The following is a 15,491-nucleotide window of genomic DNA, read 5'->3' on the forward strand; positions in this document are numbered from 1 at the left end:
TGGTGATAAAGTTGCGTGGGTATCCGTTTTTGGCGAATACCTTGTATAGGTGTTCCTCTTCCTCTTTTCGCAGTTCTGGTGTACTGCAGTGTGTTGTGGCTCTTTTGAATAGTGTCCTGATGCAGCTTCGTTTGTGGGTGTTGGGGTGGTTGCTTTCATAGTTTAGGACTTGGTCTGTGTGTGTTGGTTTCCTGTGTACCCTTGTGGTGAATTCTCCGTTGGGTGTTCTCTCTACTAACACGTCTAGGAATGGGAGTTGGCTATCCTTTTCCTCTTCTCTCGTGAATCGTATTCCTGGGAGTGTGGCGTTGATGATTCGGTGTGTTTTTTCTATTTCTGTGTTTTTGATGATTACAAAGGTGTCATCGACATATCTGATCCAGAGTTTGGGTTGGATTTGTGGTAGGGCTGTATGTTCTAACCACTAATCAGGAATGGACCCGGACCATAGAACAGGCTATCACTATAGGACAGAACAGGACAACACTTTGCAAAAAAACGGCACTAAAAGAAAAAATGGACAAACTAACCCACAAACAGGAGGATACTACAACACACACCTGGGTTAAAAACCTCTCCCACAGACAGCTCACAGACACGGAAAGAACTATACTGGCCAAGGGACTCAAATACAACCGCAGGGATGCCAACACAGCAGACTTCCTAGCAGCACTAGAATGCACACTCAGGAACAATGGACTGACAGAAGAGACACAACAAACAGTGAGACAAACGGTCGTACCTATGATGATAAGAAAACGACATACACATAACCTCAACATCAAGGAGAGGGAAGCACTGAAAGCACTGAAAAATGACAAGAACATAATCATACTACCGGCAGATAAAGGCAGAATGACGGTCATCTTAGATAAATCAGACTACATCAATAAAGCACAACAACTACTCGCAGACACCAACACCTACCAAATGAAGGATTCCGACCCCACACCACAACTCACCAATAGAATAATCAACACACTAAGGAATCTACAAAAAAAATGGACAGATAACCAAAGCGGACCAGCAAAGAATGAAACCTGAAAGCAACAACACCCCCAGATTCTACGGACTACCCAAAGTACACAAACCAGACATCCCACTCAGACCCATAGTATCACTACCAGGGACACCAGCATACAAACTGGCCAAAGAACTACAACAAAAACTGAAACACCTAGTCAGCCGTTCCAAACACTCCATACAATCAACACAGGAATTCTTGGACATCATCAGGAATACACACATAGACAAAGAAGAAACCATGGTATCATTCGACGTGACGGCACTGTTCACATCAATTGACAAAACCCTAGCCAGAGAAACAATAGCCAACCTACTGGACATACAGAACAGAACACAGGAGGCCGAACCTATCAACAAGGACGGCATACTTAAACTACTGGACCTGTGCCTCACCACACAGTTTACATTCAACAATCAGATATACGAACAAATCAACGGAACACCCATGGGATCACCAATCTCGGGACTCATAGCAGAGGCAGTTATGCAAAGGCTAGAACATACAGCCCTACCACAAATCCAACCCAAACTCTGGATCAGATACGTCGATGACACCTTTGTAATCATCAAAAACACAGAAATAGAAAAAACACACCGAATCATCAACGCCACTCTCCCAGGAATACGATTCACGAGAGAAGAGGAAAAGGATAGCCAACTCCCATTCCTAGACGTGTTAGTAGAGAGAACACCCAACGGAGAATTCACCACAAGGGTACACAGGAAACCAACACACACAGACCAAGTCCTAAACTATGAAAGCAACCACCCCAACACACACAAACGAAGCTGCATCAGGACACTATTCAAAAGAGCCACAACACACTGCAGTACACCAGAACTGCGAAAAGAGGAAGAGGAACACCTATACAAGGTATTCGCCAAAAACGGATACCCACGCAACTTTATCACCAGATGCCTAAGAGATAGACCACGGAACGAGGACATACCACAACCAAAAGGACTAGCCACACTACCATACGTCAGGAGCGTCTCAGAACTGACAGCCAGACTACTGCGATCCTTAGGACACATAACAGCACAGAAGCCAACTTCCACACTCAGACAACTCACTAGAACAAAGGACCCAATAGCCAGCACGAGCCAAACTAACGTAGTTTACAAAATACCATGCAAGGACTGCACAAAACACTATATAGGACAAACAGGAAGACAGCTAACAATCCGCATCCATGAACATCAGCTAGCCACAAAACGACACGACCAGCTATCCCTAGTAGCCATACACTCAGACAACCAGGAACATGAATTTGACTGGGAAAACACTACCATCATAGGACAAGCCAGACAGAAAACAGCCAGGGAATTCCTAGAGGCATGGCATTCATCCACAAACTCCATTAACAGACACATAGACCTGGACCCCATATACAAACTACTACAGCTGAAACTGACACCCGGAAGCGGCAAGAACAAGCCACTATAAATGCCGGAAGAAACATCAAAGCAGCGCTTCACAGGAGGCTCCAATAGCACTGATGACGTTCCCTAGCCAGGGAACAAAACGTTTGCAGCAAAAACTTCCAGCTCGGCGAACAGAACCACAACAATGGAGTTGAAATGCCCATCAGCCATGATTGAATGGTGGAGTGGACTTGATGGGCCGAATGGCCTTACTTCCACCCCTATGTCTTATGGTCTTATGGAAAGGAATGGGTAGTGGGCAAGAGAAAGCTACTAAAAAAGAACAATGGCAGTAAAAAGAAATCAAAGAGAAGGAACTCAAAGTGGCCCAAGAACCAAAATTTGTGTTGTTTCACTTGAATGAAAGACAGAAAATGGTCATTTATTGCTTATTAGTCATTATGCACCACTATTTAATTATGAAATTTGATTATAATGCTCAAAAAACTTTTTGGCCAAAATAAAAGGGTTAGATTATTTTGCAAAGCAAAAATGTTCAGAATTTTGGAATTTACTTTAGCTGTTCATTATTCAAAGTCAACAGTTATGGTTCTTCTATATGGCCAGGCATTGTAGAACACATGATATAATTGCATACTTCTGCAATGAAAGCTTTTTCAAAAAATATTACAGCTTTAATCGTTGAAGGAAATTTCAAATTGGTAATACACAGATTTATTTGTCCAAATAGATTTTTTCAAAACAAAACCTATTTCCAGTTTATATAATAAATTATTAACTAAATGAATAGTTTTTATTCTCCATACTCATTAGATCAATAGATTCACGTGTGAGAAGTCGAGTCAGTTGCTCATCCAGCATTTCTTGGGATTCAGGATTCTCCTCAGGAGCACCACTTTCAGCCCTAAAAATAAACATATTATAATCCTCACAACAAGAGCAGAAGGAGTGTAATTTATATTACTTTAAGGCAATGTGTAGTTGATTCTAAACAAAACAAAACAGCAGACGCTGGAAAAGCTCAGCAGGTCCGGCAACATCTGTGAAAGAAAAGCAGAGCTAATGTTGCAGGTCCACTTCCGAAGATGGGTCACTGGATCCTCAGTGTTAACTCTGCTTCCTCTCCACAGATGCTACCAGATCAGCAAATTCTGATTTTATTTATTTACTCTAATTGTATTCATCTTTGTGAATCAGCTCATCAATAAAACATACTCAATTTAAAACTGAAGTGAAAAATAAATCCTGAATAATTTTTTTTTAACCACCTTGATTTACCAGGCAATTAAAGCATAAAAATATTAATGTCACAATTTAAAGGAATAATCATTTGCTTATATGAAAAGTGACTTACATGAATTCAGGTTGTCAAAAAAATGTTCAACTAAAGTATATATTAAACAAAGGTAATCATAATTTGTGCAAATCGTAAGTGGCAATGGGAGAAAGATGGAAGAATTTGGTAATTGGAAGAAAGAGTCTAGGTGGTCAGCAAAAACTAAAATGTTGGCCAGAACAAAAGAAAAATTCTCACACTCTTCTCTGACTAAATGTCACGGGGAAGCCCAGTGGTATTATCGCTGGACTGTTAATTCTGAGAGTCAGGTAATGTCCTGGGGACCGACATTCATGGCAGATGGTAGAATTTGAATTTAATTATATCTCTGGAATTAAAATATCTAATCATGAAAGCACTATCGATTGTCAGATGAAAATCCATCTGGTTTACTAATGTTCTTCAGGGAAGGAAATCTGCCATCCTAACTCAGTTTACCTAGTCTGGCCGACATGTGACTTTAGACCCACAGCAATGTAGTTTACTCTTCACTGCCCTTCAGGCAATTAGGAATGGGCAATAAATGCTGGCATGGCCTGAAGTGCCCATATCCCATGAATGAATAAAGAAAAAATTAAGTCGTTGAGTATGAAATTCTATCTAAAAGACATCACAAAGGACAATGAAGCATTTCCTCAATGCTACATTGAAGAATCAACCTAGATTACTCATCTAAACCTAATGAATGTTTTGAAGCCCAAACCTTTCTGATTCTTAGATGTGCTACCACTAAGGAAAGTTGCACACAATAAAATGCAGAAATCTAAGGATGAAAGGTAGAGTATCATCGATTACTTTAGCAGCTAAACAAGGAAGTTTGTAAGCAGGATTTGGCGTCTTTAAGTGTCATAATCCCAAAAACAGAAAACAAAATTGTTATACATGTAATTTTGTTAAGAGAAATTAAATTATCGTTGGTTACAACATTTGAAACTCTGCATTTGCAAAGCCAAGTATCAATTCTACTCAAAGATCAAAATTATTCCATTCAGATAAAAACATTTGTTTCACATTTAAGCAATACTTAAGACAATAAGCAGTCTTAAAATCTAAATTTATGACCATGATGTTTGAACTTACTCTAACAGGCCCCTCTGATTGATGACAACCCACTTGGCACTTAGTCTCTGTCAGGCAAACAATAATGTTACATGTTATACTGACAGATGGAAAAGTTCTAGAACTTGAATTCTAAGCATACTATTTATTAATAAACTAGTTTCAAAATGCTATAAAAATGCTCAATGTATCTGGGGTGTTTTAAACACTCAACATTTGAAAATGTATGTAAAGATTTCAAAGTTTTCATTAATCCAAATTACGTTTGTTTCAGGCATATCTGGACTATTCGACTAGCTGTCTGAAAGTAAAGCTTCCATTTATGAGAAATACATAAACGGAATAGCTCCTCTCAGCTTTACAGCATTTTTCTACAGTTTACTAAATGCAAACAATATTAAATACTGTAACCTGAAACAACAGAGTATGTTATATTAGAGTACTTCAAACAGATTCTGAGAGAAAAGGCAGTTTACAGTTCAGATGCTTAACTGACTTAGTACTAGTACTACACAGAATTCTCTTTCCATCATTCTATATTGAATTTAAATTGCTCAAGTCTTGACAGCTTTTTGGGGTGAATTTTGAAACTTCTTAGTTCACTTGATTGATGCTCTTGCCAGAGTATTCCAAAATACTATATCCTTGCTTTCATTTAAACGAAAATTATAGAAAACTGCTTAAAATCTATTTTCATACTTTACATTGCTGTTCTCGATTTACTATCAGAATAAAAATCCACAAAATATTTAAAATATCTGCAATACTGAGAATACAATCAATCAACAAATAACCTCTGAAAATTGGGGGACTTTTAAGAAATTTCTTCATAAAAACAAAAACCCATCAGAATTTTTTAAAGACATACCTGCAGCAAGTAGGAGAACAAAGGTCCGAGAATTGGGCACAGCACAGATTCATAATGTTCAGGTGGGCAGGACTGGACTAATGGTTTCACAAATACGCGTACATACAAGTTAAGTAAATGTCTTCTATTTTCTTCACAGCAATACACATTAGAAAGGCAAATCAATAAAGACCAGACATTACTCAGTGTTCTTCCTTCCAAGTTACCAAGCATGTATCCATGATAACAGTATACAAAAGATCTTGTTGGGAAAATGTAGCTTCAAAATTTGCATCAGAACTCAGTGCTGTACCACAAATGATTTCTCATTCTCAGTTATACAGCAAACTTGTGGTCCTCCGTCAATATCACAACATGCCTAACCAATCAGGATGGTAAGTAAATATAGCAGAGATTTTCACTAACTTTTTATGATGAGGCAAAATGTTAAAGCAAAAGGTGTTACATTTATACTTATTGAAGCTAAAGGTAATTTTTTCTATATTTCCAACTCCATATTTTTCATTTTACATTGGTTAATTTGTTCAAGTATTTATCAAAGAAAAACCCCATTATTTTCTCCTGTCTTCCCTCAGATTAATTTTGAACATTTTATATTCAAGGCACAATCCAAATGTAAAAGTTGGGCCAATCACAGATTTGAATTCACTCAAAGTGCATTTCAAGTTTAAAAACACTCTACTACTTGATGACTTTGTAAAAACAATGACTGCAGGTGCTGGAAACCAGATTCTGGATTAGTGGTGCTGGAAAGCACAGCAGTTCAGGCAGTATTCGAGGAGCAGTAAAATCAATGTTTCAGGCAAAAGCCCTTCATCATGAATACAGGCAGAGTGCCTGAAGGGTACCTCTCCACCCTTCAGGCTCTCTGCCTGTATTCCTGATGAAGGGCTTTTGCCCGAAACGTCGATTTTACTGCTCCTCGGATGCTGCCCGAACTGCTGTGCTTTTCCAGCACCACTAATCCAGAATACTTTATGACTTTAGAATTCTATCACAAATCAAAAGGATATGTAGCACTGGACGGAGCCTGTAGTCAGGAATATTCTCCAGATTCACAAAAGCGGAGTTTATTACGGATTCTGCAAAATTGGTTATGTCAAAAAAATCTTGAAGCATACTTGGTCCAGCATTCCCAAGGATGTGAAAACTGTTCAAAAGATAAAGTTAAAGCAGTATAATGTTTCAAAATCAAAAATGCAATTTAAAGCACCATATAAAACATCAAATACTTACAGAAAAGAAATATATTTGCAAATAGTTTAAGCTTGTGTACACAAATGATACAGCATTGAGCTACAAAGATGGAAAAGGCCATGATTGAAACTCATGTCAAGTTTGCAACAGAGGTGTTACAGTTTGCTGATGTAAAATATGAAGGAAGAAAATAAGTCTAGCAAAATTACTATACCTTGACCTATGTTGCCCTCTACTGTTGAATAAGCTAGCAACACTCAATTGCCACTTGTATACTTGCAGCAAGGCACTCAAGGACTTTGACATAGGCCAAAGTATATCCCGACACAAACCACCATCACAAAGGAAAGTATCGAGAAATTAATTATTGGTAGAACACCAAAAAAGTATTGATAGGAAAATTAACATTCACGACAAAAGCTTGCATTGCAGAGTGAACAGAATTTTAACTGCAGCATTTGTGTATATAAAAGCACAAACAGAAATACAGGTTTATGATTTGACATGATGTTGTCACATCAGAAAAGAATCATCATTTATTAGTGTCTCATGCTCAATCACATGCATAGTCCACCACTTTAGCTTTCAGAACATGTTTTCATATGTAGATCTGTGTGAAGTTTGCACATTCTCCCTGTCTGCGTGGCTTTCCTCCCACAGTACTAAGATGTGCAAATTGGGTGGATTAGCTGTGCTAAATTGCCCAATGTCCAGGGAGATATAGGCCAGGTGGATTACCCTTGGGCAATGCAGAGTGAGTGTGGGTGGGTTTGGGTGACTCAATGGATTGAATGGTCTGCTTCCACATTGTGGGGTTTCTTTGATTCTATGTTGCTCATTAAATATATACTGAAGTATGACAAAACAACCTCCTACCAATTGTCGTACAAAGTACAGAAGAACCCTTGCATTCGTTCCAACACAGATTTGTAGACTGGAGCATCAGCATGATCAAGCAAAGGCTGTGGAATACCTGTATAGAAGGCAACAAGAAACCAGTTTTGTGGCATAAAAGTTACAAACTGCTCTAAAAAGCTTATCAAAATTACAAATTATACAAAACCTGGCACAAAGATGATGAGTTTCTTCAGTTTTCGTTAAAACTTTAAACTAGTAAAATCAACCCAGAATAATAACTGGCAATACAATGAAGAGAATAGCAGTAAATCAAACTTTATTCTTTACAGTTTTATATTCTTCATAAATATTAATCAATGATTTTGAGATGGTGTTAGGGGTCTGGAAGAAGGGAACTATTCCCACAAAGAGAAAGTGAGTATTACAGATGCTGGAGATCAGAGTCAGGAGTCAGAAAAGCACAGCAGGTCAGGCAGCATCCGAGGAGCAGGAGAATCAACGTTTTAGGTATAAGCCCTTCGTCAGAAACAAGGCTTATGGGCCAGGGGAATTGAGAGATAAATGGGGGAGTGATGGAGGAGGAGGAGGAGAAGGTAGCTAAGAATGCAATAGCTCAATGAAAGTGGGGGAGAAGGTGATAGGTCAGAGAAGAGGGTGAAGTGGATAGATAGGAAAGATGGTGGAAAGGTCAAGAGGGTGGTGCCGAATTGGAGGCATGGGACTGGGATAAGATGCGGGGAGGGGAAAGGGGGAAACTAGTGAAATCCACATTAACGCCATGTGGTTGCAGGGTTCCATGGCAAAAAATGAGGTGTTCTTCCTCCAGGTGTCGGGTGGTTAGGGTTTGGCAATGGAGAGGGCCCAGGACCTGCACATATCTTTGGTGGAGTGGGAGGGGGAGTTGAAGTGTTCAGCCACAGGGCAGTGGGGTTGGTTGGTGCAAGTGTCGCAGAGATTTTCTCTGAAACAATCCGCAAGTTGGCGTCCTATCTCCCCAATGTAGAGGTACAGGTAAATTTCTGTCAGATGTAGAAGGGTCCTTTGGGGCCTTGGATGGAAGTGGGGAGGTGGGCAGAGAAAAGAAAGTGTGGGCGCCAGGGCACCACAGGGAGACAGGACGCCAACTTGCGGATTGTTTCAGAGAACATCTCTGGGACTCCCGCACCAACCAATTCCACCACCCCTCTAAACAGTTCAACTCTAACCACCCGACACCTGGAGGAAGAATGTCTCATCTTCTGCCTCAGGACCCTGCAACCACACGGGAATAATGTGGATTTCACCAGTTTCCCCATTTCTCCCCCCCCCCGACCTAAACCCAGTCCCAAGCCTCCAACACGACACTGCCCTCTTGACCTTTCCAAAATTTTTCCCATCTCTTCACTCCATCCTCCTCTCTGTCCTATCACCTTCCTCCTCCCCGCCCCCCTCCCCTTGCACTCCCAGCTACCTTCACCTCCAGCGTCAACCCCCTCCCATTTGTCTCTCAGCTCCCCTGGTCCACAAGCCTCATTCCTGACAAAGGGCTTCAGCCTGAAATGTCGATTCTCCTGCTCCTCGGATGCTACCTGACCTGCTGTGCTTTTCCAGCACCACACACTCAAGCTAGTCCCACAAGTAATTTATGTGAAAAATAAACATAGTTGCTATTTAAAAAAAAAGGAGAAGACAGCGGTAGCATAATGGCAATGTCACTACACTAATAATGCAAAACCCCAAGCTTATGTTCTGAGGACATGAGTTTAAATCCTACCATGGCAGAGGATGGAATTTGAATTCAATTAAAAAATATGGAATTAACAAAGTCTAATCATGATAATGTAGCCATTGTTGATCATCATAACAAGCCATCTGGCTTACCAATGTCAGATTATCAGCCATCCTTACCTGCTCTAGTCTACAAGTGACTCCAGATCCACAGCAATATGTTAGACTCTTAACGCCCTCTGGGCATTTAGGGATGGGCAATAAATGATGGCCCATAATTCACGAATGAATTTTAAAAAACTTGTTTTACATTAATATAATAATAATTGTTGGCCAAAACCACTCAGTCTGGAGATTTCAAGTTGTAAGTACTAACAGACATGTTGCTTAAAAGTTATTAAGATAGATTTCAGTTTTGCTTTTACTAAAACATGAAATAACAAAAAGGAGTATTTAGACAACACAAGTCTTGAGGCTACTTGATGTGCAAATTAGCAACTGATACCAAGAAAAAAATTTATAAAAGTGTCAAATAAAGCTGAATTGCTTCAGTTTAAATGGGGAGACCTACAAGGACTAAGTGGTGGATGCTTAAACTAATTTTACACCAGAACAAACAATTAGTGGAAGCACTAATAGGAGCAAAACAGACAATAGCCAAAGCTTGTAAAATAAGCATATTATAAAATTGGCAAATACAGGCTAGTGCTCACTCCAGATTGAAAGAATACGGAACAACTTTTTTTTACCAAGAATCGCATTCTTTTCCACCTCCAGCATGTCATGGGCTTTTGTAAAGTGTGGGCTGAGCTGGGCCAACATCTCTGGCAGCCAAAGGTTATTATGTGTCCTATAAAAAAGAAAACATTACAGTACTAATAAGTTACAGCTTACTTTAATTTTCCTAATCCCTTGAGGGTTACACACCATCAAAAAGGGACGTGTGGTTCCAATACTGGGAATAAAGACAGCGAAAGAAAAAAAAAATCAAAAACCTAAAAAAAGTACATGTACGTAGAATTTTAAGGGAAGAACGCTGAAGTAATTAATCTCCAGAACTCTTATCGCTTTGATGTCAGAGTTTTTCCTCTACATCAAGCATCTGTTGAAGACAAAGGGTGGGAAACTAATTCATTGATAATAAGTGGGAGAAGCCCTTCAAGGCCTCCAATTAAAACATTTTTTTTGGAATAAGTCTGCAAATCTAACGGAAGACTAGTTACATAAAGGTCCAGAATTCAAGGCTGCTGAAGACACTAATTGCATGGCACTATCTATTATCAGGAATTATATTAATCCGATTAATCACAGATCGTGTCAAATATTTGACACTAATGTTGCAATTAAGGCAAAGAAATAAAACAAAATTACGAAAATCAAAATAAAATACATTGAACATGTACAAATTAGTCAATACGAGCCCTGACTTTTTCCACCCAAATTGCACTTTTGTATACAGTGCACTTGCAAGAATACTTTCTCCTACAAAGCAAAATCCTAAAACCAATTTTTTTTTAAAAAAAACAGTTTAAACAGTTTCTTCAATTGCGTTGAAGAAACCATGTCACAAAATTGAATGTGTTCAAATTTATTTATTTTTTTACTGCCAGCATATGGAGATTGTTACTCAAGTATATTCCCAACAAATGAAGCTACTGTCCTCTTATAATGTCCTAGAATATCAGGTAAAGCACCACAATTTTGCTGAAAGAACATGCATTTATTTATGTTATTCCCACATTCTAATTTATGGATTTCAGAGCCTTGAACTAGGATCCCAAGAATGAGGATGTACTGAATGGTGGAAAAAGTCAAGTCACTGCCATAAGTCACCCAAGATTAGCATGGCAAAAGGGAACAGTCGTAAGAAATGTCATCCTCATTGATGATTGTCTGATTTGATAGTCAGTCCCATAGTTTTTGCCCATTTTAACGTTTCCAAATTTACTGAAGACTGACTCATCCTTTGCCATCAACAGAAATTTGTTTGGATTCTTCCATGCTTGGGTGCTTCAGTGATTTAGTACACAAAGCATCAATCACAGACAACATTTCTGGAGAGGTCAAGGCCTGTGTTCACTTTAGATAATTTTTTTTGAATAGATCAGTATTAAGCATCCTGTTGAGGGGTCTTGGATGAAGAAATATTTAACTTTTCCACTTCCACGTTATCCATTGAAAATTCTCTCAATAATTCTTTGTTCTCTTTCATTTAAATATTTTCTAACTAGTAAAAACAGTAATCATATTCCTGGACAACATTCTAGAAGCACAACAGCAATTAGTTTTAAACATATACATAAGAATTGACAAATGAAAGGAATATTAAAAAAAGGGAAAAAAATGTGAGAAAAAGGAAGGATGGTCGGATGCAAAATAATCATCCACAAAAATTATTAGCCTTCTGGGACCACATCACTTACCTGCATATTCAAAATCAAATTTGTACATTACAATACATTCCAGGTATTTTAACTTACTTCATGTTGTATGTTAATTACACAAAGGGTGCTTCAATATAGTTTTAAGTGTTTAAAGGCAAGTACAAACTTGGGATACACTTCCAGCAATCGAACAGTCTCTCATACATGGATAAAATACTATCTCACCAAAACAATTTGCCATTTTAACTTGCACAAAGAGTATTACACCACCTCTGCCATTCAGACGTGAGCTAAACTATCAACCCAAGGAAACACTTAAAAATATACCAAATCTTTCTTTGCTTTCAATTTACTTCCTAGCATTTAAACATTAACCATAAAACCCAAAATCAGAATTTTCAAGAAACATGTCAAATCATATCAATTTCAGAATGGTTATGCAAATTCATTTTCAGCATGCAGCCAATAGACTTCCCAAAAATACCAGAAAAATTAAACAAACAACTACATCAGGCATTTCACAATGACCCTGAGTATATGATATTCCACACACACCTATTTTTCCAATTCTAAAATATGCCAATAAAAGAACTACTGAGTGTCACACGACATTCTCAAATTCAAAACACCCAAGTTGAAATAATGAAAGTCATGCTTCTGAAAACTAAAAATTGGGAGAATTCACATATCATACACCATGAGTTTTGCCATGAAAAGCCAAACTAATATTTAAATACATGAACATGAAGGAGGAAGATAATTTGCACTTACAGAGCTGTACATAACCTCTGGAATACCAAAGCACTTTACAGACAATGAAGTAGTTTTGAAGTGTGGTCATTACTGTATTGTAGAAAACATGACATCCAATTTGCACAGAGCAATAAACTGCCATGTGATCATTTTTAAGGTGACAGGGCCTACTATTCTTCTTTAAATAATGCCATGCGATCGTTTATTCTCACTTGAGGAAATAGGGCTGAAATTTAACATCTCATCCAAAAAATAGTAAAATACAGAAAGAAACAAACGAATTGTACAAGAAAATGCACATGAGTGATTTACTTATAGTTGTTACTTTTCTGGAAAAATATCTTAACTCGGCTAAGTTAAATTCGCCGAACCTAATTTACCAAGGACAGACTCGAGGGAGATCATTGTTCTAAAAAAGTAATTTAACAAAATCACTTTAATGGATTGGATTTTTGCTTTTGATATCTACTAAATTCCATAATTGAGTATTCTATTAAAAACATTTGTTTCGAACCTTCAGCAAAGGCACAAACCATTTGACCCAACTGATCTGTGTTGTCATTTATCTACCAGATCTTTGTTCCAATCCTTTTCATATAACATTACAACAAATATCGTATTACTTTCTCCCTTCTGTGTTTTCTAGCATCCTTTTAAAAAACAGCTATGCAATTCATCTCAACTACACCTTGTATATCGACTTTTAGATTCTTACCATACTTTGGATAAATAGGTTTTTTCAAAATTGCCTTGGTATATTTAGTGTTATAGAATAGAATACATCAATACAGCATAGTACAGGCTCTTTGGCCCTCGATGTTGCACCAACCTATGAAACCAATCTGAAAGCTCTACTAACCTACACTACTCCATTATCATCCATATGCCTATCCAATGACCAAGTTGGAGAAAGTCTACTTGTGCTGCAGGCAGGGCAATCCATGCCCTGATTACTCCAAGTAAAGAATCTACCTCTGACACCTGTCCTATAGCTATCACCCCTCAGTTTAAATCTAATGTTCCCTTGAGCTAGACATCAACTTCCAAGGAAAAAGGCTCTCACTGTCACCCTATCTAATCCTCTAATCATCTTGTCTCTATTAAGTCACCTCTTAACCTTCTTCTCTCAAACGAAAACAGTCTCAAGTCCCTCAGCCTTTCCTCACAAGACCTTCCCTTCATACCAAGCAACATCCTGATAAACCTCGTCTCTACCCTTTCCAATGCTTCCACTTCCTTCTTATAATGCGGCGACCAGAACTATACGCAATACTCCAAGTGCGGCCACACCAGAATTTTTACAGCTGCAACATAGCCTCATGTCTCCGAAACTCAATTCCTCTACCCATAAAAGCTAACACACTGTACACCTTCTTAACAACCCTATCAACCAGGGTGGCAATTTTCAGGGATATAGCACATGGACACTGATCTCTCTGCTCATCCACACGACCAAGAATGTTACCATTTGCCCAGTACTCTGTACTTGTTACTCCTTCCAAAGTGAATCACCTCACACTTTTCCACATTAACTCCATTTGCCACCTCTCAGCCCAGCTCTGCAGCTTATCTATGTCCCAAGGGTACCTGCAACTTCCTTCCACACTATCCACATATCCATTGACTTTAGTGTCATCTCCAAGTTTACTAACCAATCCTTATACGCCCTCATCCAGGTCAATTATAAAAATGACAAACAGTGGTGGCCCCAGAATAGATGCTTACGGTATACCATTAGGAACTGAACTTCAGGATGAACATTTCCCATCAAACACCACCCTGTCTTCTCTCAGCAGGCCAATTTCTGATCCAAACCACTGAATCACCCTCTATCCCATGCCACCATATTTTCTGCAATAGCCAATCATGGGGAATCTTATCAACTGCTTTACAGAAATCCATATACACCACATCAACTCCTTTACCCTCATCCATCTATTTGGTCACCTTCTCAAAGGGCAGATGTTGACTATCCCTAATCAAATTTTCCCTTTCTAGATGGTTATAAATTCTCTCTCTTATAATCCTTTCCAACATTTTACCCACAACTGAAGGCAAGCTGATTGGTCTATAATTACCAGGGTTGTCTCTACTCCCCTTCTTTAACAAGGGGATAACATTTGCTATCCTCCAGTCTTCTGGCACTATTCCTGTAGACATTGATAACAAAGATCAAAGCCAAAGACTCTGCTATCTCCTCCCTAGCTTCCCAGAGAATCCTAGCATAAATTCTATCTGGCCCAGGGGTCTTATCTACTTTCACACTTTCCAGAACTACTAACATCTCCTTATGAACCTCAACCCTGTCTAGTCTAATAGCTTGTATCTCAGTATTGAGAATCTTGTGTTGTTCCTAGTTTTCATTCCCCACAAAAGTGGGGGCATGCCTATAATTTCAGCCCATCAGATTCCTTCATAATATCAACAAATTAGCTATCAGCTGTTACAAGCAAGTCAAGTTACAAACAACAGAAGTACATAGTTCAAAATGCCCAAACCTAATTTACCAAGGACAGACTTAGGGGAAATAGTTGTTCCAAAAAGGTAATTTAGCAAATCACTTTAATGGATTAAATTCTTGCTTTTAATATTTACTAATTTCCATAACACAGTGTATTCTATTAAAAACACTTGTTTGGAATCTCCAGCAGAGAAATATGTTTTATAAATTACACACAATTTCCATACAGCAAAGCTAAATTTCCACCACAACCTCTGCTGAGGTAAACTGTCTGATCAGACATGAATAATTTACAAATCAATATGGCACTGCTTAGCTACAGTGTGGTAAAGATCATTCAGTATGGATAATGGAGAAAATGCTGGGACTAAGGCAACATTGGAAAACAATGTAGACAACGAGGAAGCCGCGAAAGGAGGGACCAATTCTGCAAATATAAAAACACAGAAAGGCGCT

At 38.5% G+C, this 15,491-nt stretch overlaps 1 protein-coding gene across 3 annotated transcripts in view; it reads right to left on the reverse strand.

The window, feature by feature from the left end:
• LOC132819696 (exportin-5) overlaps window positions 1–15,491 on the reverse strand; it is a 104,400-nt gene that overhangs the window by 15,377 nt on the left and 73,532 nt on the right. For all 3 annotated transcript variants that reach the window (XM_060831358.1, XM_060831357.1, XM_060831356.1), the window contains exons 21-26: window positions 10,187–10,287; window positions 7,749–7,845; window positions 6,689–6,825; window positions 5,676–5,773; window positions 4,829–4,875; window positions 3,219–3,316 (exon numbers count right to left, since the gene is read on the reverse strand). In XM_060831358.1, coding sequence (XP_060687341.1) covers window positions 3,219–3,316; window positions 4,829–4,875; window positions 5,676–5,773; window positions 6,689–6,825; window positions 7,749–7,845; window positions 10,187–10,287 — 578 coding nt within the window. The remainder of the gene's footprint in view (window positions 1–3,218; window positions 3,317–4,828; window positions 4,876–5,675; window positions 5,774–6,688; window positions 6,826–7,748; window positions 7,846–10,186; window positions 10,288–15,491) is intronic.

The sequence above is a fragment of the Hemiscyllium ocellatum genome, chromosome 10 (assembly GCF_020745735.1).
Source record: "Hemiscyllium ocellatum isolate sHemOce1 chromosome 10, sHemOce1.pat.X.cur, whole genome shotgun sequence".
Classification (NCBI taxonomy): Eukaryota; Metazoa; Chordata; class Chondrichthyes; order Orectolobiformes; family Hemiscylliidae; genus Hemiscyllium; species Hemiscyllium ocellatum.